At 39.0% G+C, this 26753-nt stretch overlaps 1 protein-coding gene across 3 annotated transcripts in view; it reads right to left on the bottom strand.

The window, feature by feature from the left end:
* Positions 1-26753, bottom strand: part of LOC135218382 (uncharacterized) — a 230388-nt gene that overhangs the window by 12284 nt on the left and 191351 nt on the right. For all 3 annotated transcript variants that reach the window (XM_064254668.1, XM_064254670.1, XM_064254669.1), the window contains 2 exons: positions 19917-20058; positions 3202-3332 (listed from right to left, as the gene is read on the bottom strand). In XM_064254668.1, the coding sequence (XP_064110738.1) occupies positions 3202-3332; positions 19917-20058 (273 nt within the window). The remainder of the gene's footprint in view (positions 1-3201; positions 3333-19916; positions 20059-26753) is intronic.

Genomic DNA, 26753 nt, shown 5'->3' with positions numbered 1-26753 from the left:
GGAGGAAACGTGAACGTAGCCTTGCCAAGATCCTTCTTAATAGCCAACCAATCTTCCACCTCTTGTAACGCTATCTTAGAAGCGGAGGACAAAACCATCTGAGGAAGTTCTTCTACTGGTGCTTTCCTCCTGAGAAAAGTGTAGGCCGGAGCCGCTGTCTTCCCTGGAGAGAAGAAATCTGAGTAATTCTAAAAGAAGAATGCCAATAGAGAAGCATAAGCAGAATGAGGTTGGGTCTCTTGCTCTACTGCTTTGTCCTCCAATGATATAGGAGAGAACACCTCCTTATTGCCTGAAGAAGCTTCCTTTTTCAGGAAACTCATAACCTCATCCAGCTTACGTTTGAAAGGAGCCAAAGACTCATCTACATAAGTCAAAGTAGAATCAGGAGTAAAGTCCGGAACTGACATTGTAGCCACTGGTGCCGAACGCCCCATATTAGGCATAAATCTGGGCGTCGAGCGAGCCGAGGCAGGCGCCAAGTCAAGAGAACAGGCTGTCAAGCTTCCAAGAGTGGGCGCCGAGCAGGAAGCGTAGTGCGTCGAACTGCCCGAGGTGGGAGTCAGGGGCACTACTGGAAACGGAGAAGCTGAGCGATGTATGTCAGCAGTCACTATGAATTCTTGATGTGACGGGCGCTCGGACAATTCCTTCCAGAATGTTCTGAGCTCTTTCTCCTCATTATCCACAGCCTGAGCAAATGTGTTCCAAAGATAACAGGCCTTGCATGTAGCCATGGTGCCCCAATCCACTGGTTGTATGAGAGAAGTTGTGTTTGGTGGGAGAAACACAACTTTTACATTCCTGCTAATATCTCTGATCCTACAATAATCTTTCACATCCGGAATTAAGCAATGTACAAACCAGTCCTCAAACAGCTGAGCAGTTATCCACGCTTTCATATTACGACAGTAATGCACATCCATGTGAGCAGTAACTGCTCCATTTCTTCCAAAGAACCTGTCCTTTTCTTTGTTATAGTCAAGGAATTAATTGAAGCAGATGCCTTTATAATATCCAATCTGCGACAGATGCTTGTGTGATCACCATGTAACGAATATAAGTGTGATGCCTGTAGTGCCACCTATATTGGCCAGTCAAAGCAGTTAGTCCAGACAAGATCTTCCAAAAATTATGGCATTTCTCCTTGTACTGGTTGCTTGCTGGCCAAGCCAACCAGATCACTGATTTTACAGCATATGTATAGAGGAATGTAACAAGTAGAAGAGTAGAAAATTTTAGTGTTCTTTGTACTTTTAGAATAAGATCATTATTGAGAATCTTTGAGTCGATAGAAATATTTTTTTGGAAATCAGATCTTAACCTTCACAATTTATCTTATCCTTTGCTTTCATCATAAATCATTCAATAATTCATTTATAGTGTAAACTTTCCATCTCTGTCTTTCCCATCAATTTGTTTATGGTTGTAATTAATTTTAAAGACTTTATCATTTATTTTATTGTTGCTACCTTTACTCATCTTTGTCGGCCAATATGATTGCATAATCTTTTAACTATTAAAATACTGTAACGTCTCATTTAGGCATAAAAATGTTATGAAGAAACAACGAAACACGTCGCAAATAAAATGTGGTGGTTCTTAACCTATGCTCTTCTTTTCCTACTAAGACTGTAAACATACCACCAAAGAAATTTGTATACACCTTTCACATTATATATACACAAGTATTTATTGTTTTTAACTGCTTTTTCGACCTAGAAAATGCATCAAGCAATGTGAAACGTCACCTCTTAAATAAATGTATGAAAATAGAACGACATTCCATGAATCCCTGATCGTGTAACATCCAAGCTGCTGCTCCTGTCTTCTGATATATGTGTGTGTGTGTGTGTGTGTGTGTGTGTGTGTGTGTGTGTGTGTGTGTGTGTGTGTGTGTGCTATATATAAAGCACATCTACATAGCATTTATAATTGTGAGTTACTTTGAATTCCAGAACTCATCCTTTCACAAACAAAACTGCATTCATTTTTTTATGACTTCCCCCATCATTATTGGCAAATTCAATTGCAAACCCAACATGAAACCACAAAAGTGAATTTCTGGCAAAATACAGAAATCCAGAAATCACACTTCCACTAACTTGATTATACTACTGCAAATCCCAGGCCAAACCTCCTATATGACAAAACAGTTTCCGTGCAAAAATCAGCCCTCAACTGACAAAGTTTCAACACACACACACACACATGCATATTCTAGTAGTATATATATCAGAAGACAGGAGCAGCAGCTCGGATGATACACGATTGGGGGTTCAGGGAATGTAGTTCTATTTTCATGCATTTATTGAAGAATGACGTTCACATCACTTGATGCATTTTCTAAGCTGAAAAAGCAGTTAAAATCAATAGATACTTGTACATAAAATGTGAAAGGTATGTACTACAAACTTCTTTGGTGATATGTTCACACCAATGTTAATTGTTAACCATACAATTGAAAAAAGCTCTGCTGTGAAAACAGGCATTACTAGGTGAAGAATATTGGCTTGTCTCATTAGATGATATTACAGGAAATCCTACAAATGACAGAGATTTAGAACCATTACTCTAAAAATTATGTACTATGAGTCTTTACAGTTTTTGTTTAATTCTGGTGAGTACTGCTTTTGATGTGAAATTGTTTCTCTCCTTTTTGGTACAGAATACAGGTTCCTTCTTTCAAATTCTAGTAGTACTTGGCAGTTATGGTGAATGATTGATTACTTATGAGAGTCTTCATTCAAAATAAAATTTGGACTTTCACTTAATTAGTTGGAGAGGTTTTTAATATTCTTTCAGATATACTGTACTGTATTTGATTTCCATGATCTCAAACAGACAGAATATCTACTTTCTACAATAACATCAGAGCTGATTTATGTTATCCCCCCCCAAGTTGTATTTGGTAACTTTTTATGATGTTTTAACACAAGATTACCTCTGGCTTCTATGTATGTAATGTGTGCTTCCCAGTTCAAAGAGTGTATTAAAGATAAAGCACAAGAAATTGATTTTATTTTAAAATAAAAATTCTCATTTTGTTGATACTATCATTCTTTTTCCTTCTAGTTTCTCCATAAAACATAACATCTTTTGCTTTCAATATGTATACTATTATATTATTCAACAATTAGGAGAGGTTAATGAAATCTAAAATAAAATCCACTATTCTACTAAGCAAAATTCCTATATTACCTTCAGCAGAGAAGCAACCAGAAGGGCCAAAAATACACAGGATGCTCTTGCTATTGGGCTGGAATGAGAAGCCTGACAAATTCTCTCTGCATTCATCTCAACTTCATGTTCTTTGTAGAAATTAGGTATACCTGAACGTAAAAATGGGCACATTTATTTTCAATATACTGTTTACATATTAAGCATTGAACACAACAAATTTTTACACATACCAAGACAAAATCATATATATATATATATATATATATATATATATTATATATATATATATATATATATATATATATATATATATATACTGGTTCCCCTGTATTCGCGGGGGGATGCGTACCAGACCCCCACGTGAATAGTTAAAACCCGCGAATGTTTGGAACCCCTATAAAAGGGATTTTGACGTAAGGAAAAATCTATTTCTGGGCGATTGGCTCGTGTCGCCAGCGAAATATCCTTTAATCTATTATTTCTAGGGTAAATGTACTAACACATACCAGAGAATAAATAAATAAAGAAAAAGGTCAGTACAACTGACTCGCTCACCCTCCAAGAGGGTGTCGGTATGAACACTATGGCGAGTGAGACCACTACCACGAGCCGAATGCCAATAGAAATCTCCCACTACAAAATCCCCACAAGAGGAGAGCCGACCCACAGAGTGGGCAGCAACTACTACTACTCCATCCCATGCTGCCGACTGCTGCGCCTCTGGTGGCCATCCTGAAGTTAAGCAGACAATCTTGAGCGATGGGATGGGTAGGGTGGGATTTTCCGCTGGCGACAACGAGCCAATCGCCCAGAAATAGATTTTTCCTTACGTCAAAATCCCTTTTCTGGGCTCAGCTCGTGTCGCTGCGCGAAATCGTACCAGAGAAATAGCACAAGATTGTAAATAAAATTCAACAAAACAAAAAAGAGGTCTCAAATAAAAGATAAAATAAAATAAAAGAATATAATTTCTAATAAAGATACATACACACAATGATACAAAAATAGAAATATTGTTTAAATTAAACTTAATGCTAATAATATTTCTTAACTTAAGGTAATTTACATATATACAGGGCTTACATGGCATATATGTTCCGGAAATAAGTATCTGTGTATTGATATGTATCAAGAACTCTAGAGCAATTAAGACAATAAGTTGAACAGAACAAACTTCAATAATAACAATATATAAAGGAATGTATATAACTTAATATACAAAACCCGTAACCATTACAATTAAGATGTATCCCCTAGCATAAAAATAAGGGGATCACATCCAAGAGATCAATATATACAATCGATTGTGAGTGTCCCTAGCAAAAAAATAAGGGACACCCACCATATCATCATAAAAGCAGCTAAGACACAAGGTAACCGTAGATGAACAAGGCAGGAATAGACGAACTGTTGGGTGAGACAGGTAGAAAGGAGGACTGGATCTTCTACTAAAGATTAGGCAGAGTCGGGGGAAACTATGTTACCCGCCGCCACTGCTGAAAATTTCAGAGCTTCCAAGGACTTTAAGTAATGACGTTTAAATACTGTCGGCGATTTCCATCCAGTATATTTTTTCAACTCATCGAAGTTCATATGTTGGAAATAGTTAATTGAGGTGGCTACTGCCCTGACATCATGTGCTTTTGGAAAAGAGTCAGGATTGGCTTGTTTAATAAAGTACAGGATTTGCTGCCTGATGCCTTTAATAGATAAAGTACCACCTTTTTCTCTCTTAAAGAGAGGACCCGATGAGGATGAGGAGGTCCTAGACAGAAAGGCTCGTAAGGTCCGATACTGGGCAAAGAGATATATCTTGTGGAAGGGGTAGTACCTTCCATGGTTCCCACCTCATCAAAGGATCTTCATTCTTAGCTATAAAACTACGTTCCGGAGAAAGTAGCACTTCCCCTGTGGGAAGGAACTGAATATGATCCGGATCTCTGGATAATGCCGACAGTTCTGAAATTCTAGCTCCTGAGGCCAAGCTTAATAAAAATAGAATTTTTCTTAAGAGCATTATAAAAGAACATGTGTCATTATCAGTTTCTGAAGCCAGCTTTAGAACATCATTTAAGAACCATGATACTGACGTAGGCCTTACAGAAGGTCTAAGTCTAGCACACGCCTTGGGAATAGACGAGAAGTAGGAGTCTGTCAAGTCTATGTTGAAACCAAATTGAAAAATCTTTTTCAAGGCTGACTTGTTTGTCGTAATGGTGCTAGCTGCTAAGCCTTTTTCAAATAAAGATCTGAAAAAGGATATAGCTGAATTGATTGTCATGATTCTAATATCTGATTCTCTCAGGAAGGTTGCTAAAGTTTTTGACAGCAGCATCATACTGTCTCAAAGTTGAATCTCTTTTATCGGATTCCAAGAAGAGAATATTTTGGAGGGTCAATATTCGCATCCCTTTTCGCTGCAAACTTCATGAAATCCATAAAGTTAGGGTTTTGAGAATTCCTGAGGAAGCGAACACAGTCTTCGTTTGTACTGACTGGGAGAGCTTGGGATGGGAATCCGAAGAGGGCGAAGACCAGTTCCAGAATTAGAGGGTACCAATTGCTCTTCGGCCAGTCGGTGGGGCTACTAGAGCCACTTGACCCTTGAATGTCCTGAGTTTGCTTCAGTACCTTCATGAGAAGATTCACTGGAGGAAAGACATAAATCTTCTCCCAGTTGTTCCAGTCTAGGGCCAGGGCGTCCGTGCATAGGCCAGAGGGTCCAGGTTGGGGGCCACATAACATGGGAGTTTGTGGTTCGCTTGGGATGCGAAGAGATCCACTTGTAGGCCTGGAACTCTCTGAAGAATCCATTGGAACGAACTGTTGTCCAGTGACCATATTTACCGGACTCTAGAGGTACTGATCGGGATAGAGCATCTGCTATGACGTTTCTCACTCCAGCTATATGGGTGGAGGAGAGGTGCCAACTGAACTTGTCCGCCAGGGAGAAGATGGCTACCATGACATGATTTAGATGGCGCGATTTGGAGCCTCCCCAACCCCCCTGTTTATACAATGTACTACCACTGCGCTGTCCAAGACTAGCTTTATGTGGGAGTACTTTGGCGGACGTAACCTTTTTAGGGTCAAGAACACTGCCATTGCTTCCAGTACGTTTATATGGAACTGACGGAACTGAAGTGACCAAGTTCCCTGAACTTTTCTTGAACTGGGAATATCCTCCCCAACCGCTTAATGAAGCGTCTGTGTGGATGGTGATCCCCGGAGGAGGAAACTGAAGGGGTACTGAAATCGATAAGTTCTTGACTTTTGCCCACGGGCGAACGTCGATTCCGTAGAATCTGAGGGACTGAGGATAATTTGTCCCTGGACCTGACATTTGCTCGTGAGCGCCAGATTCTGGTTAGGTCTTTCAGTTTGGCTTTCATCAAGATGTTTGTCACTGATGCAAACTGGAGTGAACCCAGGATCCTTTCCTGAGTTCTTCTCGACGCCAGTTTGTGACTCAGAAATTGCTTGACTGACTTCGCTATTTCTTTCCTCTTGGTTGATGGAATCGACAGAGTATGGGAGGATAGATTCCATTGAATGCCCAGCCACTGAAAGTTTGACTCTGGAGTGAGTCTTGACTTGGTCCTGTTTATCTTGAAACCTAGATATTCCAGGAACTGAATCACTTTCAGTGTTGCTTTGTGGCATTCCTCGACTGTGGAGCCCAGATTAACCAATCGTCGAGATACGCTACTACCATAACCCCTTGCGACCTTAGTTGTTGAACCACCACTTCCGCCAAACTTCGTGAAAACACCCTGGGTGATACGTTGAGCCCGAAAGGAACTACCTTGAAGGAGAATGTCTGGTCTCCTATTTTGAAGCCCAGATACGGACGGAAGTGTCTTGCAATAGGGATATGATAGTAAGCGTCTGTAAGATCGATAGAGGTGGTGACGGCCCCACGGGGAAGTAAGGTCCGTACCTGCGAGATCGTGAGCATCTTGAACTTGTCGCAGCGAATGGCTAATAAGTTTAAGCGGGACAAGTCTAGATTACCCTTCTTTTTTGTGAGCCTTTCTTTGGCACGCTGAATAAGCGTCCTTGAAATTTTAACCTGTTGACTTTCGCTATAGCTCCTTTGAAGGAGGTCCTCCGCATACTCCGTCAATTCTTTGGATGGAAGTTGGCGGAAAGGTCTGGATGGGGGCGGGTCCACTATCCAGCTCCAACCCAGGCCTTTAGACACAATGCTCTGCGCCACTTGCTGAAGTTCCACCGGTGGCGGAAGTGAAAACAGTCTCCCTCCTACCTGAAAATCCTCATTGGTTTTGGTAGCCTCCTCGGCCTCCCTGAAATGCTTTCCTCTATTGAAGGGCCCTCCCGATCCTCTCCCACGAAAGGATCGCTTACCTCTGCCTCCCTTACCCGAGCGGTCATACTTCTGGGAAGCCTGACCCTCGAAGACTTGATTGTAGGCTGGAGAGAGAGCGTAAGAGGTGGAGGGTTGAGGCTGGGGGGAAATAACATAGATTGGCTGCGACTGAGCCTTGGAGGTAGAAGGTTGGGCTGCTTGCTCCAACGGGACAGCTGGAACCTGCTGAGGTAAAGCGTGGCTGTTTCTCTGGTAGGGCTGGAAACGTCTGGGTTTCCTTTGAGCCTTACCCCTGACCACTTGATCTTGGCGTCTCTTGGCCGTAAGACCCCAACGATCTTTAAGGCTTTGGTTTAATCTCGTAGCCTCTGCCTGGACCTCCTTCACCATCGCCTCTGGAAGAGGTCTGCTCCCCAGATGCTCGATGTAAGCAACTTATTCGGCTCATGCCGAATTGTTGCTTCTTGGAGGACATGTTTCCTACAGTTCGTCCTAGCCGTGGCGAACTCAAACATATCAGACTGCACCGTTTGAGTCAGAGACTTGGTGAGAAGCTTAAAGAGTGGCTCAGAACCATAGGAAATGGTAGCCACCTCGGTCATGGCCATGGTATTAATAGACCTGGCTAACCTCGATTTGGCATCAAATTCCGCCTGAATAAGGCTATCTGGAAGCCTAGGTAGCTTCTCACCAAACTGCTCCATAGCACAGTCTGGTTTGAGTTTGCCCGCTGAAAAGGTGTTGGGCAAATCTTCCCACAACTCACCGGCTGAGGGAAGTAAAGGAGACGTAGGGTCCGCTTCTTTCAGCTGAGGCATCGAATCCCCCTTCTGGGCTGCTGGAATGGTGGTTGTAGCGATCTTTGTCAAGAAAGGGAGCGGGGTACTCTCTTCCATTGTAAAGATTGTAAAAGGACTCTTAAATGGTTGAATCTTTGTATTGGAACAATCCATGTCCTCTAGACACCTGAGCCATTCTCTCTGAGCCTGGTCTCGTGAATAGAGGACTGTCTCTTTCGGTACCTTATCGTCCCGAGTCATGGCCGAGGCGGTGAGCCTGGCGTAGCCGATGAACGGAGGCTGAAGGTCTTCCGGGTAGAACTCGAAGTCTTCAATCCTCCGAGTTCCACATTCCGGGATAGAGATAAACCGTCTTGGAAGGGGGCGTATGACGCTACTCTCCAAGGATTGTTCATTGAGAACGGAGGTAGAGAGTCATACGGGGGTAATTGGGCTCCCCCTGTGCTGAAAGGTGGGGAAGAAGCTAGTGGAGCTTGGCTCAGTCCGGCTATAATGTTGTCCTGAGAGTTGATCCTATCAGACAACCGGCCGGGAGAACATTTGTTCCATACTGGTTTTCAGAGAAACCAACCAGATCGCCCACTTGTTGCAACAGACCAACGTTGGAATCCAAAGCCGGAGCTGCTGCGGAGGTGGAAGGGTGGCTCTGAACCGGAACCAAGGGTAGTGGAAACTGTCCGACTCCGCTGGAGTGCGTGATCTCTTCCCTGGAGGATCTACTCCTAGAGGATTTAGAGCCGGACCCAGAAGCTTTAGACCTCTCTGCTCCAGGATTTCTAGCCGGAGACTTACGAGAAGAAGATGACGCCGACGCCGTCTTTTTAGACGACGATGACGTCTTAGTCAAGGTTTTTACAGCTTGACCTTTGACCTTGGGTCTAACGGAAGCGTCAGGAGAAGTATATAATTCTGTACCTGTAAAGCCTTGGAAGGATGGAGAGGTTGCAGGGGTAGAAGATCCAGTGGCACCCAAGGGCATCCCTTGGGCGTCCAACGTACCTACCTCGACCAACAGGTCGTCTACACCTACCATAGGTTCAATATTAATGTCCAATGTCGCGACTTCCGAGGAGATGTCCTGGCCTTGATCCGTCAACGAGGCAGCAAGCTGTTGCTGAATGAAAGCGATAGTCGGGGCCGCCTCTGCTGGGTCGACGTAGCCTGTTGACTTGCCTCCGGGGAAGATCAGTACGCCAACTTCTTTTCAAGAATGTAGGGCATACCCTTGGCGGCGTTCTTCCCAAAACCGCCGACCCAGGCCCGCAGGGTTGCCAGTGCGGTATCCCTCACAGCCGGAGCCTGGAAGAGAGGGTATTGATTAGATTTTAAGATTAAACTTAAAACTAAAACTAAATTTAAAAGCTTAACTTAAAATTATAGGGGCTGCAAAACCCCATGAATTTTTATCTTAAGTTTGGAAGATTGAATTTAGAAAACTTAAGAATTATAACAAAATGGGGGACTGGCTAACGGAGTTGAATACTTACCCCCGTCTAAAAGCTGCTCACCAGATCATAAAACAGACTGGGGCACGTCTCGTGATACCAGACCTGGATGTCCCCGTGCGGAGTCGCGCATGGAGCATGGGACCGGCAAACTTCATGTCCACATGGGTCTTGAAGTGTGGCGGCGCATCCCGGATGCTCACAGTTGGTGGTCTGTAAGTGAAAAGACACATGAGTATCTTAAAGGCTATCACTTACAGGCTAAAGGACAGAGAACTCCGTTGCATGCCGGAGCTCGGAAAAAATTTGGGCATAACCCCTCCCTTAACGCCTGAATAGGCTATAACCCCGGAGAGATCCGGTGAGACAGGTAAGGGAGGGGGATGGTTTAAGGTAGCTTAAGATAAACTTACTAGTTTAACATAACAGAACTTAAACCTATAAAATACGAACGTACCGGACTAAGTCCATGTGCGTGGCGGAGTGTCGTGACTCAGCGAGACGGATGTGTTAGTAGAGACCAACTGTATATCCCGGTCCACCCTGCTGGGTGGACTAGCACCTTTCCGCTGGATGCCGGGGCTCCGGTGGCAAAGGAGCCCCAGTAAGGTGGGAAAGGGCGAGAGGACAAACAGACTCGGGCTAGCAACGGAGCGACGGAGTAGCGACGGAGGGGGGAAAGGCCAGTCCCCCCACCTTTACCATCCGGCCGGACCGAGAAGCTGGAGAGGTCGAGTCCAGTCTGGGTCTGTCCCGTCCCTCTACTCCCTCCGCCTGGGGGGAGAGGGAGGCAGGCTCGGGTATGCGGAGCGAGCATGGGTAGACCAACCCACCCCCCGACTCTATGGAAGAGCGGGAGGGGGGAAGATGACTGGACAGGCGTCTGGCTGCTCCGTGATCATGTAGTGACCACGGGGCGGTAACTACAAAACAATGAAACAATAAGGCCTAGAAAACACAACCGGCTGATCAGAGAGATGCTATCGGGAAGCAACCGAACTGAGGAGCGGTAGCATATGGGCCCTATGGGCCCTAACCTAGGCTAAATGAAGCCAGACGCCTACACTAACCTAAACATAATATAATATATAATATAAATGAAATAAAACATGAAAGGAAGAAAACAAATAGTAGGAGAAAAAATCCAGGAGTGTACGACTAACCCGAAGGAAAATCTACCACTCAAAGCTAGCCGGGGCCGATACTAAGAGCCGTGGCTAGGGTCTGGATAGAAGGAGCCTACATAAGGTAAAAGACATGCATGCATGACAAAAACCGTGTAGACTGTACCCTAAAACAAAACGGATGATTAAAATAGAGCGTACTAAAGTAAGGGAATGTTCTGGGTATGGGAGACCAAGAACGAACCCGCCACGAGGCAGAACCATGCTGCCATACTTCCGACCTAGAGTTTTCGTATTTATACTAAAAAACGGCAAATACGGGCTCAGGGCCGGAAAAAACCAATTAACAATAAACACTGAGTACTTAACTTAGCTGCTGCGATGGCTGCACGCTCCATGATAAATAAATCCAAAGAAAAGGGCACAAATAACACAGAGTAAAAAAGGGCACGTGTATACCGTGTGCGCTAACTGAAAGGATGTCGGCAGCATGTGGGATGGAGTAGTAGTAGTTGCTGCCCACTCTGTGGGTCGGCTCTCCTCTTGTGGGATTTTGTAGTGGGAGATTTCTATTGGCATTCGGCTCGTGGTAGTGGTCTCACTCGCCATAGTGTTCATACCGACACCCTCTTGGAGGGTGAGCGAGTCAGTTGTACTGACCTTTTTCTTTATTATTTATTCTCTGGTATGTGTTAGTACATTTACCCTAGAAATAATAGATTAAAGGATATTTCGCGCAGCGACACGAGCTGAGCCCAGAAAAGTGCTAAAAACAGCCTATTTTGTTAGTTAAAATTCAAGAAAAACCACTCTAAAAATTTTCATACTTTGGTTTTTTTAATAGTTTTATCACAAAAAGTGCATTTTATGATGAAATTGATAAAAAAACCCAGGAATTTGTGGATATTTCTCATACAAAAATACTGCGAATGCGCGAATTTTCCGCGAATAATGCGGGGAAACGTTCCGAGAGAAATCCGCGAATGTGTGAGTCCGCGAATCCGGAGAATGCGAATACGGGGGGGCCCACTGTATATATATATATATATATATATATATATATATATATATATATATATATATATATATATATATATATCAATATATCAATATATAACTATAATAACATAATAGCTACTTGCTGAAAACCATCAATGAGTTAATTATACTGATCATAATTTCTCATTCAGATGTTGTTGGAATAAACCCTTACTATACTTAATTGTGCATACCTTCATACTTTGTGGAAACAGCTTCCATGACCTATAAGGATTCAAAATCCTCTTATCCAAAACTTCTGAGGCAATTATGATGCCTTCCTTGCTTCATCTGTTAGGAAATATGTACTTTGCTGGTTGTAAAGCATTTAACAAATGCCTGATTTATTTATATGCACATGTATGGCATAAGATTGAACAATGAATTTCCTAAAGGCTCATAATATTACTTTTACATGCTATTTCTACTATCGTAGAGACTGATGACTATAAAAACTGGTGTAAGCCCAGCCCCACATCTTGCCATTTTTGTCATTTATCACCACTAAACCATGGAGTAAGAGGACTATATCCATGATAAGCTTAGAGATAAAATTTGAACAAGATATCCTGTAATTCCTGTTGGTTCCAAATGCTGACAAATGTGTTACCAAGTGCCTGACATAGATAACGAGTTTAGTTTTCTTGAAATACTTCTTAACAACCCTCAGGAGTATAGTGCTTAAGCAAATACAATGTTAAAGGGAGAGCTATTTTCCCCCATCTCCTTCAACAAAGTTTGCCTGGATACATAGGGGAGGGCGGAGATGGTTCGGACACTTTTTTTAATTTCTATCTAGAAGTAAGAGTTTAGGGACCAGAGATGTCGCTGACATGTCAATGTGTAGCCTCATCATCCTACATTTACGAATGAACTTATTAAATCGTATATTTTACTATACTTAAGGGGGCCGGCCAGAACCCCTATATATGGTGGTATAGGGCGAAAAATGCAAAGTCATGAAAAAATTCATGGAGCTTCATATGGCAATTGAGAATATGTATACAAAATATTTTGTCAACATTCCTCTTCCTTTCCTAGTTACAGGGTAATTAGTTTCCTAGTTACAGGGTAATTAGTAAACATAACTCAATAAGCCTAAAACATTCATCCTTACAAGAAAATGCAATATTTCTTCTGTTATCGTCAATTTTGATAATTATTGTCACAGAAATTGTGAGAAATGGCATCTGTAGTGATTCCGTGAGTCGCAGAGGGGACTCGGGGAGTATCCCATGATTCAGTGCGAGCACATTCTTCAAGTAGTCTACACGTTCGAATTTCTTCTCTAACATTCGCTTGCTTTTACATGTGTTTATCTATGTTTCGGCAAGAATTTCATCATGCCAATGAGGAAAAGACAAGGAAAACATCTTGCTAACATAAAGATGAAGAGAGAGAGAGGGAGGGTTGCGTAGTAAGTAAACGCCCCTGTCTTGCCTGAAGCACACGTCACACTGTCCCCCAGGCTACGATCTTTGAGCAAAGGGATCTTAATTTATGATAAATAACATAGTTTTGGTTTATTAATACCCAAAAAGGAATATGAAATTCATAATAATCATGATTTATTAACATTGTCTTTGTAAAAAGAGAGTACAACTTCGAATTTCACCTCTTGACATTCCCTTGCATTTACGTTTGCTTATCTTTGTTTCGGCAAGAATTTCATCATGCCAAAACGGAAAATACTAGGAAAATATCTAGGTAACACACAGAAGAAGAAAATTCGCTGTAATAAGCCGAGTTAGTGAAGGAGAGAGAGAGAGTTGCGTAGGTAGCAGTGCCCCAAGCTACGATATATGAGCAAAGGGATCATCATTTATGATTAAATTATGATAAATAAAATAGTTTTGGTTTATTAATTACCAAAACAAAAGAAGAAATTAACATTCTATAATAATCATTATTATTAACATTGTCGTTATAAAAATACAAAGAAAAACTTTGAACACCCGTATCTCAAAACTATAGTTATTGACCTTCAAAATATATCTTTCTCACTTAGTTTTAAAGCTATAACATTGGAATTCGGTATATAACTCAGAAAGACGTTATAGAAAAATCAAATGAAGCCCTTTTTTCCAATTTTTGTTTCATCTTTTTTTTTATAAATTTTGTTTTCCTAATTTATAGGGTTTATTTTTTTTTTACCATAATGAAAAATTCATATCTGGCAAAAAAATGACTTTTAGAAAAAAAACTCCTCATTTGATTGGACGTCTACATCAGGTCTATACAATATGGTAGTAATCCCAGGTCTTAATATTAAAAATCAAGGGAGGAGATAGAATTTGAAAAATGGTTATTTTCGTGATAAATCGCCCTGGCGTTACAAAACAGAAGGTCAAAGGCGAAAATCATATGCGGTTTGGAGATGTCCCAAGTCACCTTATTAAGTGGTATGAATATCAAAGTCCTGTCCTTAAAGACTGGCATTAGCTGGCCGGCCCCCTTAAAGTTATTTGTCTTCAAATAAAAATTTCCAAAATGTCCAAAACATCCCCACCCATGGGAATGATTCGAACAAGAGCATGGGATGATTCGGACAGTTATTATAAATGATATTTACCTTCAAGTCTGATGATAAATGAAACAAATACCATACGAAATGTTTAACTGAAATACTCAAAATCAACTTAAAAGATTATTCACTCCCTTGGTGATTGGCAGACAGAAAATGTAACTGAAATCCACAATTTGCCGAGAATAAATATTAAAGTTGGCTTAAAGAATAGTGTATCCTTCAAAACAAAATTTAAATGAAATATCCTCGCCTGCCAATGATTTAATAACCGAAATATTCTTGTATTTATTCTCTCCATGAGTAAACACCAAATACAAAATGTAACTCAAATACATGACATTTGTGCCTAAATTTTATCTAATGTTGGCCTAACAAACTTTGAAATACCCCTGTTTTCTTTCATTACTATGCTGAACTAGAATTGGAAGCATTCCAATTACTGCCCCTATACCAACAGTTGCTTTATCCTCAATTTATGGAAATGTAAAACTATTAGTAGCAAATTTCTGTGATTTTCTTAAGTAAGAAATCTGAAATTCATCATATGCGTCTAAATTGCTGGTTAATTTACCTACATAATAGACTTAGCTACATTTTACTGAATCTATTCCAACAAGAACAAAGTCTCACTACTCTGGGAATATATCAATGAAACCAACTTCTGTGTCTCTGATCTCCTCTTCCAAGATGTCAGAACAATTATTGTTAAGCTTGGCAGTCAAGAAATCTTCAAGACAATGATGAAGGTCTTCATCACTGGTTTGGTCCTCTGTGTTTAACTTTTTAGTATATTTTCTTGCTTTTTGATGTTCTTAGGGTATCATTTCCAAACTTTCTTTCCTTCTTAAAGAAGGAAAGAAAGTTTAGGTTTTACTTCTGTTCTTTCTGTTTATGTTCAAGCTTTTCTGGAGTGTCCATTGCAATCATGCATCTTCCCTGCTTTCTGCTTTTAGCTGTCTCTCTCCTCTCTCCTGCTTTTGGAAATGGTCAAATCAAATATTTTCAGGAGAAAACTGCTGTTGTGATGATGGTACAGGTTGTTGTGCTTGTAGGTGGTGAAAACTCTCCTGGTCAACCCTGTTTCTATCTTTCTTCACATAATCATGTTCTACATGAACCACCCTTTTCTCGCAACTCCTGAAGTGTATTTCTATAGCAGCAGCATCCCTTTCCCTATTGTTTTCTTTTTATACTCTCGCCCCATGATAGGCTTTAAGGAACTAAAATCAATCTGAAGCAAAGGATAGGCTATTTTTTTGTAATGAGGGGTCTTTTGATGGGTTTATGAAGTGCTTTATAAGGTAATAAGGGGGCTAATGAATGGATACATAAAATATAACGTAAATATTGTTAGTGAAAATCTTTTTGTTCTTAGTCGGAATTCATAATTAGTAAAAATTCGCTAGTCCGAATCATCCCTACCCTAGACTGTCCGAACCATCCCTCACAGATCATAACCATTTGATGACACCCTCAGCCCTATGTCCTTTTGAGATTACAGGTGGGTAATAGCTACAATATCTTCGTCATACAGTACAAATTCACACCCAAACTGATCATCAACTTCCTTATCATATTCACGACACCACACCTTATGATTCAAACGTCAAAAATTACATAGGAAATTAGAAAAACCACAAAATTTAACCTCTACACTAAAGTATGTGCCATCTCTCAACCAAAGTCCATGTGTCAATAGTAAACAAACTTTCACTATTTCACGTGATTTTTCGGAGCTAAGGGCCCCTTAAGTTTTCCAGGAAATGTACTGTCCGCATCCCACTGTCCGAATCATCACCGCTCTTCCCTACATATAGTGGCCCCACTGACATTTCTAAGAGTCCTTGCATATGAGGAAGTAAAAGTTTGTGCATACTGAGCACCTGGGATTCATACCAAAACTACTACTACCCAACCCAAATTTTGTCTGGGAAACACAAAAAGTTCTTCTGTAAAGTTTTGACAACTTAACTATGAACATATCTATCGCTGTCAAGTAGTGCCTCATTTTTTATATATGCTAGTCCACACCTCCCTGTTTCCATAATCTCCAATCCCTACAAAATTTTCCTGCCCAACTACTGATTTTCTTTAACAGTTGTCATTCATCTAAATAGTCTAAGTTCAGTTCAATGTTAAAAACCTTAATCTATAAGCTGTACCTGAATCAGCAGTTTGCCATTCATTTCCGGGAGGAAAAATCTGTCCTTTGTCTTTCCTTCTCCTTATCAATATTCGATGGTCACATTACGCACTCTCTTGGTGTCCTATGAGGACATAATCTCGCTAGGTTGTTCAATCATGACAGTTCTATATCTGAACTAGTCTCTCCTCATGATTATTCAAAATTAGCCATTAAAAAGCCGTTTTGTCTCATACTTCACAATGTTTAAAGCTGAGCTGACTGGGAAAATTCCCAACTCGGCAGAATAATAATCATTTTAACCCTTAAGAGCCAGGCTAAAAAAAGAAAAAAAACATGCAGCACCCTAGACTGGACGAACTTTGAGGTCAACCAATTTCAGATAAAAACAAATCAATGGTAAGGAGACATGCAAATGCACATGGTGTGCCTAAAAAAATCTAAAAAAAATTCTCCCTACCTTCCATGGGAAATTGAAAGTGACAGTTTACAACTCCTTTCAATGCCTCTTTTTCAAGACAATCATACGTTTATACAGTTATACATGTTTTTTCTAATAATTTATTTTGTCCTATTTTGTAAAATTATTATAATTACAGCTAACACAATATCATAACAGATAAGAACTTAAATCAGTAACAAACTCTGAGTATATTTTTTGTAAAATATTTATGTAACTGAGATGCAGTAACTTTTTTGGATTAAGAACTAAACCAACAGCAACCCCTGGGTATATTTATGAGCAAATAAATAAAAAGATGTCATGGGAGAAAGAGAAGCACAATATGTCCGCTTGCAGTCAAGATAAAAACTAACTCATGAAACACCTACAATCATTATTTGAGCCAGTCTAAAAGTTGCCAATGGTGAATTTTGGGGTCACATAAGTAATGAAACCTCTTTCCCACCTGATTCTTCCACAACGATGGCACATAATAGTACTGATGCTCACTGTGAGTGAATCCGCCCACCACACAAAATCAGTTATTGTTACTCACATAATGGTATCTGCCCATTATGAGCTCATTGTACTTGGTCCCAAACATACATAAAAAAAATGGAGTGGTACTAAAGACAACCAACCTAACTCTGGTCACTCTTATTATAATTAATCCACATAGTTCCACTTCATGAAGAGAATGGGAAAGCACAGAGAACCATTCTTGATTTTTCTGAGCTGCAAGGCTTAGAAATACACAGTCTTGCAGCCTTGGGATTCTTCTTCTTACTCAAATAAACTTAATTCTTTCATGTTTTAACATGGTATCACGAGACCAACCTACACACTTCACACAGATATCAGTGCCAAAGCAGACTTTATCTTTGATGGCAAAACAAGGAAATGCGAGCAATTTGTAGTGGAATGTAGTTAGTACTTGTCTTGCATGGTATGACACTTCCATGCTCAAGTAGTGCTTCACTAGAATGACTGACACTAATGATAGATTCCCTACAAGAATGCAACCAAACTAAGAATTTTTTCATGACAATTTTATTCCCCCAACTTCTCATACTGTAGTGTACATATTCCATTGACCTTAGCAACTTATTCTTCTTACCAGATCATATTTTCATATATTCTGGCTAGATCTTCAGTGACTGGTTCTCTGGTGGATTTTAGCACATCAATTTATCTAACAGTCCTATACGTAGTTTCTATTTTTCATATTTCCATCACTTCTTTTGGCCTAATCAGAAATCAAACTCTGGTAATCCTTCGTCATGTTAAAATCCTCCAGTTCACATTCTTTCTTTTCATTAAGGCTGATCTACAAAGTACTGAACTTACTTTCCACTATTTTTCTTTCCACCTTATTTTCTCCAATTCCAGCTTTTATTAACTCTGTTCAATGACAAATTTTCTACAATTCCTCATCAACTTCTCCAATCCATATATTTTTGTTATTCAATATGCTACACAGATATTTCAATTACATACCTCCTTTCTGGTTGACTTTGCTACCTGCCTCTTTTCCTACTGTCTCCTTCAAGCATTCCTTACCTCTGTAACCCCCTTATTAATTTTTGTCTGCTAAGGCCTTTTGTGTGCTATTTTACTCCCACTACCAAGTCTCTTTTAACATCTTATTCCAGATGGCCATCAAACACTTGTGCTGCCTTTGGAATGCCTCTTTCAATAGGGATTTCCACCTTGACCATGTTTTTTTTATTTCATCTTTAAACTCCTTGTTGTTCAAATTTTACTTCTTAAAGGCTAGAAGTCTTGCATACTGTTAGCTGAACCTACATGATTATTAACACAGTTTACTTATATGTTTGTGAAATTCTCTGAACCTCATGTTTTCATCTAAGTCACTGCCTCCTTCACCTACTTTTTATCCTTTACAATTGTAGCAGCATGTGTTGCATTATACATGCATGCCAAGTAAAACAATGAAGTCCATAATTTACGCATCATATAGTACAATTCCCATCAAGATAATATCAATCTGTGATACAGCTTCTTCACTCTTAAATAGTGTCAACTTTCTTATTGAGGATTCTTTAAGTGATCATCATACTGAATCATTGTTACTGACAAAATTACTGCACTTGTCCCTCATGGTTTCTCCCTTCAGTCTTAATTTTCCATCACACCCTTAAAACCCACTCAATTCAAACATGCCTATTTAAAAAAAAATACATACATTAATTCCTGAGATTACTCTAATCTTCATTTTTATTCATTTTTCATCCATCCCTATCTCATTTGTTATTTCAACTTAGATCATTGCACAAATTACACTTTGTCTTCGCTTCCTTCCACTCCTCCAGACTCTATATTACTTTTGTTCCTGCTCCTCCATACATCACATACTTTACAAATTTCTACCTGCAAGATGCTCTACCATTTGTCTATTCTTTCTGCCACTGTTCCTTTTATTTTTATTGCCCAACACTCAATATTGAAAACACACCAAACCATACTACAGTAGGATAAAAAGTGAGAAACATAATTATAGTAGGAAAGAAGCTTGATGTAAGTCTCTAATTTCATTAAACAAAACAATGATGTAAGAATTTTAACTTTTTAATGAGGGGGGCCATCTAGTATGGGAGGCCGTACCTTTTAACTGCTTTCCTGGTTTGGAGGTGAAATTTAGTACTTGGTCTTTCTGCCTGACAAGTAATTTAGATATTACCAAAGTAATAGGGAAGCTTTTGTAAGAACATCATTTAATTTTCACTATTTCTCATGACAGTTACTTGTTAAATTTGGTTTATATTTCCTTATTTTTTATATTATTATTTTTAAAGTTTAAACAAAGGAGACCTATAACAAAGGACATCCAGATAAAACTAGTCAGGAAATATTTAACACATACCCAAGACAAGTGCAGAAGGAAGACATGAATTATCACAAGGATTCAAGTTGAATATTCCTCTACTCATGTCATCTTTCACTTCCTTGTATACACTATTAGCAGCAGTATGGGGATTTGCTGAATAGCCATCTTTGGATAGAACCTAGAAAAAAAGATTAGCATGAGATTCTTAATATCTGTCATAAATATTCAAAAGTTTAGTCAACACATATCACTGAAACCATATTGTGAAATCTAATATGATTCTGAAGTTTAACCAGAAATATATATGTATATGTACAGGCAGTCCCCAGTTATTGGCAGGGGTTCTGTTCTTGGCGGGGTACTGATGAGCAAAAATTGCCATTAACCAAAACTCTGCGATTTATGGTGCTTATAACCGGTTAATGGTATGTTAGGTATGTTATGGTGCCGGAATTTCTTGGAAGGTGAGTTTAAATTTATTGATAAAATAGGAGATTCATTATGTTACCATCCATATTTTTTGGAACTTTGTAAAAATAAAGCAAAAAAGACATATCAACTTAAGAATATTCTGAGTACTATTTCATCCTGCATTACCCATTTTAAAAACTACTGATATTGCCTTAATATTTGAATATAATAATATTTTGAGAAATAAACTAATTAACAATAGCCTGCCAAATTCAAACAATATTGTATACAGTATTCCTTGTAAAGAATGTAATAAGATTTATATTGGTCAAACATCAAAAGAACTTTAGGCGAGATGCTCTCAGCACAAATATGCCATATCATGAGGTTTAACGAATAAAGGTATTGTGGATCATTGGTTTAAGACAGGCCACGCTATTAACTGGGATAATTCCTCGATATCTGCAGAGTCAAAGATCACCACAAAAGGAATCCGTTGGAGTCCATTTTAATTGAAGATACATCAAGAAATTTAAATCACCATCCTGGATTATTGGATTATACCTTGATCCTCTTTCCTTATCTTATCTCTTTTGCTTAAAGAACACGCCACTCAGATTAAGAAACTGTAACCCTGGCGCCCCCTTTCTGTTTTCGTATATAACTGTCTGTCAACTACTATAGTATTCAGAGAACACTTGTTCAAAGTCCCAGTTTTCACTCATCTTACTATGTGGATTTTGTGATATTCTCAAGCATGCGTTCCTTCATGCTACATATATATATGATATTATATATATATATATATATATATATATATATACACATTGTATATATATATAGTGTATATACATATACATATATACATATATATATATATATATATATATATATATATATATATATATAGATATCTATATAATTATTTATTATAGTGTATATAATTATTACATATTAAAAATATTAATATATTATTATATATATATATAATATATATAATATATATATATATATATATATATATATATATATACAGGCGGTCCCGGGTTACGACGGGTCCGGCTTACGACGTTCCGAGGTTACGACGCTTTTTTTTTAAATATTCATTGAAAAATCTGCCCTGGGTTACGACGCTGACGCTTCCGACGCTCCGAGTTTACGACGCTTTTAAAAAACACATACTATGATAAGATAAGAATCCTTTATAGTTTAGCACAATTTCTTTCTCTCTCTCTCTCTCTCTCTCTCTCTCTCTCTCTCTCTTTGTATTTTCCAACGAAAATAATCACTAATTCCTCTCTCTCTCTCTCTCTCTCTATACTACAAAGATGTATGTTTTTTGAGTATGATAAATAAATGATTTACTATTTTCATAATATTAATTATACAGCAATAAAAATCAATTCGTTAAAGAAAATACCATAGTGAATTAGTAAGATTTAGCTTATATTTTTAAAAAATTATGGAGAATGAAGGAAATCCCAGTCTTCTTGAAGTAACTTCCAGTAACCTTTTTCGAGATCCAGGTACTAAAACTGTCAGCTATATATCAAGTTCTGTGACAGCCAGGCAGGAGGGGGAAGAGCTGCAGTGTTGCAATCACGTGGTCCTGACATTCCCCCCCCCCTCTCTCCCTCTCTCTCTCATTTACTGAGACTCGAGATTTTTTTATGTACTTGTACTATTTGTTTTTAATTACTTTCAAATAATAATAATAATAATAATACAGGCGGTCCCGGGTTACGACGGGGGTTCCGTTCTTAAGACGCGTCGTAACCCGAAAAATCGTCGTGTAAGCCGGAACGACGTTCTTGAAAAACATGTCCACAGGGAAAATTTCACTACTAATTTGCAATTTTTCTTCTTAGGGCCGTATCTCTAAAATTATCACTAATTTACTTTTTTTCATGTGCAACACTGTGTATTCACAAATTACTGTATATTTTCATTAAAATAAAAGAGAGAGGACGCGGGATGGGAGAGAGAGGTGCGAATGCGAGAGGGAGGAGACAGGCCGAGTGCGCGGGGGTGGAGAGAGGAGGAAGAAGGGGGAGGTTGAGTGGGAAACGAGCTCTGAGGAGGGGGATAGCGGTAAGGGAGAAGGATGAAGAAGAGAGGAGAGACGCTGTGAGAGGGACGGCACGGGGAGAAAGCGAGGACTGGAGGACGGGAGGAAGGGGGGGTTGAGGGCGTGTAATTGAGAGGAAGGTAGGACGAGAATGAGTGGGGAAGGAGGGGGACGGGGCGAGAGGGAGAAGGGGGGGTGGAGGGGGAGGGCCTGAGAGTGGCCGGACGAGGGGGAGTTGGAGAGAAGAGGTGGACGGAGTGGGAGAGGCGTGGGAGGGTCGGAGGGGAGAGTGGGGGAGGGGGAGGGAACCGAGAGAGGGAGGAGCAGAATGGACGAGCGAAGAGAGGAGGAGAGCGAGAAGGATGTAGAGAAATAAACCACTCCTTAGGTTTTTCATTGTAGGATTTGATTGAATTTGAATAAATGAACGTCTGTAGGCAACTTTTTTTCCCCCTCATAAATAAAATATTCTACCAGAGAAGACGGAGAAGGAGAAGGGAGAGAGGGGAAGAGGGAAAGAAGAGAAAAAGAGAAACAAAAGAGGGGAGAGAGGGGAAGGAATGGGGGGAGAAGAGAGGAGACAAAGAGAGAGAGAGAGATAGGAGAGAGAGAGAAGAGAAGTAGAAAGAGAGAGAAAACTGTGCTAAAACTATAAAGGAGTTTCTTAATCTTATACATAGTAATGTGTTTTTTTAAAAGCGTCGTAAACTCGGAGCGTCGGAAGCGTCAGCGTCGTAACCTTGGAACAAGCGTCGTAACCCGGGCGGATTTTTCAATGAATATTCAAGAAAAAGCGTCGTAACCTCAGAACGTCGTAAGCCGGACCCGTCGTAAGACCGGGGACCCCCTGTAATAATAATAATAATAATAACTGTAATTACAAAATTCATATGTGATAGTATTTTAAAGAAATACAATACGTACTAATCTATCCATGTCACTTTTAATTAAGGTTAACTCTCTCTCTCTCTCTACTCTCTCTTCTCTCTCTCTCTCTCGCTCTCTCTCTCGCCTCTCTCTCGCCCATTCTCTCTCTCATCTCTCTCTCTCTTCTCCTCTCTCCTTTTGCCACACAAGATGATAATGTGTCATACATAGTGGTAACTCCCTCCCTCTGTCGCTGGAAGCGTTATAAACAGAGAGAGATAAAACTCTCTCTCTCTCTCTCCTCTCTCTCTCTCTCTCGCTCTCTCTCTCTCTCTCTCTCTTATCTCTCTCTTTTACCGAGATGAAAGAATTTTTATGGTACTAGTATGTAAAATGTTTATTGATAATTTCAGTTATTTATAATAAAAATAATAATAATAATAATAATAATAATAATAATAATAATAAAACTTTAATTACAAAAATTCATAATGGTCGTATTTTAAAGAGATGAAAATGACCTTTCCATTTCACTTGTAAGGATAATTCCTCTTTCTTACTGAGATGAGAGAATTTTTATGGTAGATGCACGTGTTTATTATATTTTCAAATAATAATAATAATAATAATAGAAGTAGTAAGTAATACGATAAACTAATTTCAAAAGAAAATTCTTCCCTTTGTCTTTTTCTGTATCAATTTCCCCACCTCTACTCGAGTGACACTCAAGCTTAACAATGCATACAATGGTCAACGAATTTAATGGTTTTATGTAATCTCTCTCTCTCTCTCTCTCTCTCTCTCTCATCTCTACTCCTCTCTCTCTCTCTCTCTCTCTCTACTGAGATGAGATCATTTTCATGGACGTGTATGTAATAAGTTTATCATTAATATTTTCCAATAATAATACTATAATACAAAATTACATATCTGAGTATTTTAAATACAATAAATCATTCCATTTCTACTTTTTAAATACTGTAAGGACAAACTCTCTCTCTCTCTCTCTCTCTCTCTCTCTCTCTCTCTCTCTCTCTCTCTCTCTCTCTCTCCACAAGATACTTGTCATACATTTGGTGTTTCTATTTCTTCCTTTTATCTCTCTCGCTCTCAGCAAAAGAATTGATAGACAGACAAACATAATTGCACAGTCCTCTCTTTCTCTCTTCTCTGGAGAAATATATGTATTTATGGGAGGGGGAAAAAGTTGCCTATCAGACGTTCATTTCAATCTATTGAAACCTAAGGAGTTATTTCTCTTTCTCTCTCTCTCTCTCTCTCTCTCTCTCTCTCTCTCTCTCTCTCTCTCTCTCTCTCTCTCTCTCTCTCTCTTGTATTTTAATGAAAATATACAGTAATTTGTGAATACACAGTGTTGCACATGAAAAAAAGTAAATTAGTGATAATTTTAGAGATACGGCCCTAAGAAAAATTGCAAATTAGTAGTGAAATTTTCCCTGTGGACATGTTTTCAAGAACGTCGTTCCGGCTTACGACGATTTTCGGGGTTACGACGCTCTTAACCCGGGGACCGCCTGTATATAATATATATATGTATACATATTGTTGTATGTATATGTATATAGATATATATATATATATATATATATATATATCTATATATATATATATATATAATAATAAAAAGAGTATGGCCAGCAGAAAACTTCAGCATTTTTCTTTAAAACTTTATTTTCATGCAACGCCTACGTTTCAGGATACAAATCCCATCTTCAGGGCTAAAAACATATTTATTTTTTTTTGTGTTTTTTTTTTTAATGTTTAATTTTTTTTCTCCTTTTGTAATCATATACAGAAATTTTCTGCCTGTTAGGATTCAATATTTTTTCTCCTGTCTTTTATAATAATGTAATTTTCTTAGTTTGTTCACGTGTGGTTTGTGTTTTTAAATGTTTTGTTTGTTTATTTATTTTGAAAGTGTCATTGTACTTAGTAGCTTTGCTTTTCACTGTTGATCTCTTATTCAATAGTTACCGTCTTACTTTTATATAAAATTCGAATTTCACTGATATATTTTTAATTAATATATGATTTTTTAAAAAAATGCATAATTTATTACTGTGCCCCATTTTAGTCTGATTTAATGTACAGCATTTTAATTTTTCCCCTGTTTTTAGCCCTGAAGATGGGATTTGTATCTCGAAACGTAGGCATTGGATGAAAATAAAGTTTTAACAAAAAATGCTGAAGTTTCTGCTGGCCATACTCTTTTATTAAAGATCCGACTTTCTAGAAGCGACAATGCCATTCATATATTATATATATACTATATATATATATATATATATATAGGATATATATATATATATAGAATAATTATAAATACATATATATATATATAGTATATAGATATATAATCATCATAATCATCAGCAATTTCTAGTCCACTGCAGGACAAAGGCCTCAGACATGTCCTTCCACTCTCTTCTGTTTATGGTCTTTCTATGCCATTCTATACCTGCAAATTTTCTTAGCTCGTCAATCCATCGCCTTCTCTTCCTTCCCCTGCTCCTTGTGCAATCTCTAGGGACCCATTCTGTTGTTCTTTTCATTCATCTATTATCTGACGTTCTAATTATATTCATTTTTCATCCATCTAGTATCTGACATTCTAATTACATGTCCTGCCCACGCCCATTTCTTTTTCTTACTTCTTGTTAGAATATCCTCTACTTTAGTTTGCTCTCATATTTCAAAATTCATATGTGATAGTCTTTTAAAGAAATACAGTGGTACCTTGACATACGAAAGGCTCTACTTACGAAAAACTCAAGATACGAAAGCAAATACGAAGATTTTTGTGGCTCTACATACAAAAATTGTTCAAGATACGAAAGGTTGTTGCTGTAAAGTCCGAGATTTGCCCGGACCACCGATAACAATTTTAAAACTCGCCCGCCGCCAACTGAGTAGACTCGCCACCATCCTCCCACTCTCCCATTGATTCCTGATGCTAGTCACCGCCATAAGATCCTGCTCTACTATTGGTCAGCATCTCTCCCATGATCCCATCATGCATCTACATAGCGGCGTGCTTTTTCGGCCACTTCTTGGCATCATCGGTATCGTAAGCACGCGGAATTCGTTCGTTCTATTCGATTTTGTTTATCAACGTAAATTCGTTAGTGATTTCGTTGTAGTACTACTTTATCGTGTTGTGTGAGAACTTTAATTCATACGTATACGTACTACATAACTTAATTACGTACAGTATATACGTAGTCATGGGTCCCAAGAAAGTTGAAGTAGGAAAGAAGAGGATGCTTTCTTTGGAGACAAAGATGGAGATAATTAAAAAGTATGAAGCTGGCATGCGATCGAGTGTGATTGCCAAGGAATACGGCCGAAATCCATAGACAATAGGTGTAGTGTTGACCATTCTATGTTGCATGAAAGTCTAATAACACTAGTTAAACTCTGCTTGTGTTGCATGACAAAGGGAAAAGACCAAAACCTGGACTTAGGTTTAAGAACAAAATGGACAATTCTTGGTTACAGAGTCCCTC

The sequence above is a fragment of the Macrobrachium nipponense genome, chromosome 9 (assembly GCF_015104395.2).
Source record: "Macrobrachium nipponense isolate FS-2020 chromosome 9, ASM1510439v2, whole genome shotgun sequence".
In the NCBI taxonomy this organism is placed as follows: domain Eukaryota; kingdom Metazoa; phylum Arthropoda; class Malacostraca; order Decapoda; family Palaemonidae; genus Macrobrachium; species Macrobrachium nipponense.
This window is presented reverse-complemented; position numbering and strand designations above follow the sequence as displayed.